Below are 2,994 nucleotides of genomic sequence, written 5' to 3' on the forward strand. Positions count from 1 at the left end.
TCCATTGAATCCAGAACTTCTACTGAAACTTCTCAAGAAACTACTCCAAAATTAGGCTTCTACAAATAGGCTTCCTAAATTTCTTCTACGCTTCTCTGGACTTTTCTCTGAACTGAAAAATCTCTGTTTTGTTTACCTTTCTTAGGCGAGAAAATCGATAACTGCTTAGCAACCAGTATCAATATTTTACACTCCCTAGCAACCATTAAGTTAAATTGAATAATTATCAAACACTCTCGTGTTTAAATCGCGACTTTCGCGACATTCCCCACCGGAAATGAGCCCTCTAAGGCTTAAATACATCAAAAAGTCTAAAAATTGTACAATCAAAAAGTTGAGTAAGCATTGAGCCATAATCCAAAATCAAAGCTTACAAAGTCAGAAAGTGTACAAAAAGTTGAGTGAGCACCAAAGCTAAAATATTATAGGCTTTCTAAATTTTCTCTAGACACTTCTCTGAACTAATTTTCTGTCGAACTGTTCTTCAAGACTTTTTCTTACACTGAAAAAATCCCCGTCTTTGTTTACCTAGTTTCCTAGGCAAGAAATCGATAACTGCTTAGCAACCAGTATCGATATTTTAAACTCCCTAGCAACCATTAACTCTTAAATTGAATAATTATCAAACACTCTCGTGTTTAAATCGCGACTTTCGCGACATTCCCCACCGGAAATGAGCCCTCTAAGGCTTAAATACATCAAAAAGTATAAAAATTGTACAATCAAAATCTGAGTAAGAATTGAGCAAAAAATCAAAATCAAAGCTTACAAATTCAGGAAAGTTACTAAAAGTTGAGTGAGCACCAAAGCAAAAATATTTACAATCATTGAAAATTCGAAAGCTGAATATTGGCCACAAGAAAACTCCGGGATTATTAACCCACTTGAAACCTGTGGAACAAAAGTGTTCAATTAAGTACAGGAAAATAGCTTGACAAGATATTGGTTTGGACACATATCATATAAGCATAAACTGAACCAACTTTACCATCGAACCTTAATATCTTGCCGCGCTTTACATTGACATTGATTAACTTCTGAGGAAATCTGAGAATTTCAAACATAATTATGAACGATTTACACTTAAACCAATTAAACCTCTTGCTTTTCTTCTTCCTATATCGCCTTCTTCCACCTGGAAATACAATGGTAAACAATAGGCAAAATCTTAGAAATATAAAGTACAAATATGTCAAATACCCAAAGAAATCAGTTGTGCACAATAAGGACCCGTTATCCGCGGGTTCGTCTACCAGAGCGTCTGGCACGTTCACACTCACAGAACTGTCACTGTCACAGTTCAGATCCAAAGGGGTTTCACCCGTCTTCAACTCTGGAGTTTCCAATAATGTGACGGAGCCTTCACTTCTGCAATTCTCGGGGACAGCATCGTATTCCGTGGTCTCCACTGAATCCGGACACTCTGTTCCAGTCTCTATACCGGAAGGAGAAATCTCAGCATCATGGAGCAGCAGCTCCTCTTCTTCGACATCAGTACAAATTTCTTCTGTCACTTCATCACAGTCAAATACATCATCTGGGAAACGGTCATCAATGGGGTTAATATATTCATCAACAACATCATCGAGCAGCAACAGCAGCTCCTCAAAATCTTCTTTCTCTCTTCCTTTCAAAATCTGATACTTTAGCAATGAATCTTCAATATGTGTTAACCACAGAGTAAGCTTCTCATGCAAATCTTCTCCCGAGAAATCTCATCGGGGTTAATATCACCTTCGAGCATCAGCTCCTCTTCTTCATCACAAGTTTCTTCTGTCACTTCATCACAATCGATTACATCATCTGGGATAGGGTCATCTAAAGGGCTAATATATTCATCAACAACATCATCGAGCAGCAACAGCAGCTCCTCAAAATCTTCTTCCTCTCTTCCTTTCAAAATCTGATACTTTAGCAGTGAATCTTCAATATGTGTTAACCACAGAGTAAGCTTCTCATGCAAATCTTCTCCCTCCTTTGGGATCAGGATATCAAGCTCATCTTCTTGGACAGCCGTCTTCAGCTCATCCCTTCTTGTCTCATATAGCTTTAGTCTATCTACAAAATATCTGACTTTATATCATCTTCTCCCTCCTTTGGGATCAGGATATCGAGCTCATCTTCTTGGACAGCCGTCTTCAGCTCATCCCTTCTTGTCTCATATAACTTTAATCTATCTCTGAAATAATTAAACTTGAATCTTACGGCTTCATAGTTATTGTCTCCAAGAGGGTCATTCTTGACGGCCTCTATCACCTCCTCCAACTTCAACAGCTCGTTCTTGCTTCTGCTTGTTCCCTCAAACAAGTTTTTAATTCTTTCCACCATATTTTTATTTATTCCAACATTTCGCAACATTGCCAAATCTTTTCTTTAATTATGGCATCAAATGCCTTTGTGATGTCCAAAAACCTCTAACCTCATCCAAAGTCCCTTACCAAATTCATAATTCTTTTCAATCAGTTGTCGTATACTAAATATCAAATCGATTGGCGATCGGCCGGGTCTAAAGCCATATTGTTCTTCACTGAGTTTTGATTCGACATGGTTTCTAATTTTATTTTCAATGATTCTCTCATATATCCAAAGTCCCTTACCAAATTCATAATTCTTTTCAATCAGTTGTCGTATACTAAATATCAAATCGATTGGCGATCGGCCGGGTCTAAAGCCATATTGTTCTTCACTGAGTTTTGATTCGACATGGTTTCTAATTTTATTTTCAATGATTCTCTCATATAGTTTACCGACATGAAATACCGACTCTCATATAGAAATTAAAACATGTTTGTCTAATTTTTAAAAATCCGCTTTTGTGATGTGTCAGTTTTACAAAGTGGTTTTTTTTTTGCAGGATAACAGCTCACACCGGAGTAGCAGTACAGATAGTGACTCTCCTTTTCCTCTCCTGCCCGCCCCTACTGATAATTTTTGCAGGATAACAGCTCACACCGGAGTAGCAGTACAGATAGTGACTCTCCTTTTCCTCTCCTG

At 37.7% G+C, this 2,994-nt stretch overlaps 1 protein-coding gene across 1 annotated transcript; it reads right to left on the reverse strand.

Moving 5' to 3' along the window:
- Positions 1-589: 589 nt before the first annotated feature.
- LOC113472377 lies at positions 590-2,076 on the reverse strand. The gene is made up of 2 exons (XM_026832112.1): positions 1,715-2,076; positions 590-1,454 (listed from the first exon to the last, which is right to left on the reverse strand). The coding sequence occupies exons 1-2, from the start codon at positions 1,742-1,744 to the stop codon at positions 909-911; spliced, it is 576 nt and encodes a 191-aa protein (XP_026687913.1). The 5' UTR covers positions 1,745-2,076; the 3' UTR covers positions 590-908.
- Positions 2,077-2,994: the final 918 nt, after the last annotated feature.

Source organism: Diaphorina citri, unplaced genomic scaffold (assembly GCF_000475195.1).
Source record: "Diaphorina citri unplaced genomic scaffold, Diaci psyllid genome assembly version 1.1 scaffold5231, whole genome shotgun sequence".
In the NCBI taxonomy this organism is placed as follows: domain Eukaryota; kingdom Metazoa; phylum Arthropoda; class Insecta; order Hemiptera; family Psyllidae; genus Diaphorina; species Diaphorina citri.

Excerpts from the sequence above, each read along its gene's own strand:
- LOC113472377 (XM_026832112.1), bottom strand. The coding sequence starts at position 1,744 with ATGCTCGAAGGTGATATTAACCCCGATGAG. Across the intron at positions 1,455-1,714 it reads GTGATATTAACCCCGATGAG|ATTTCTCCTTCCGGTATAGA; the intron begins ATTTCTCGGGAG and ends CATGATGCTGAG.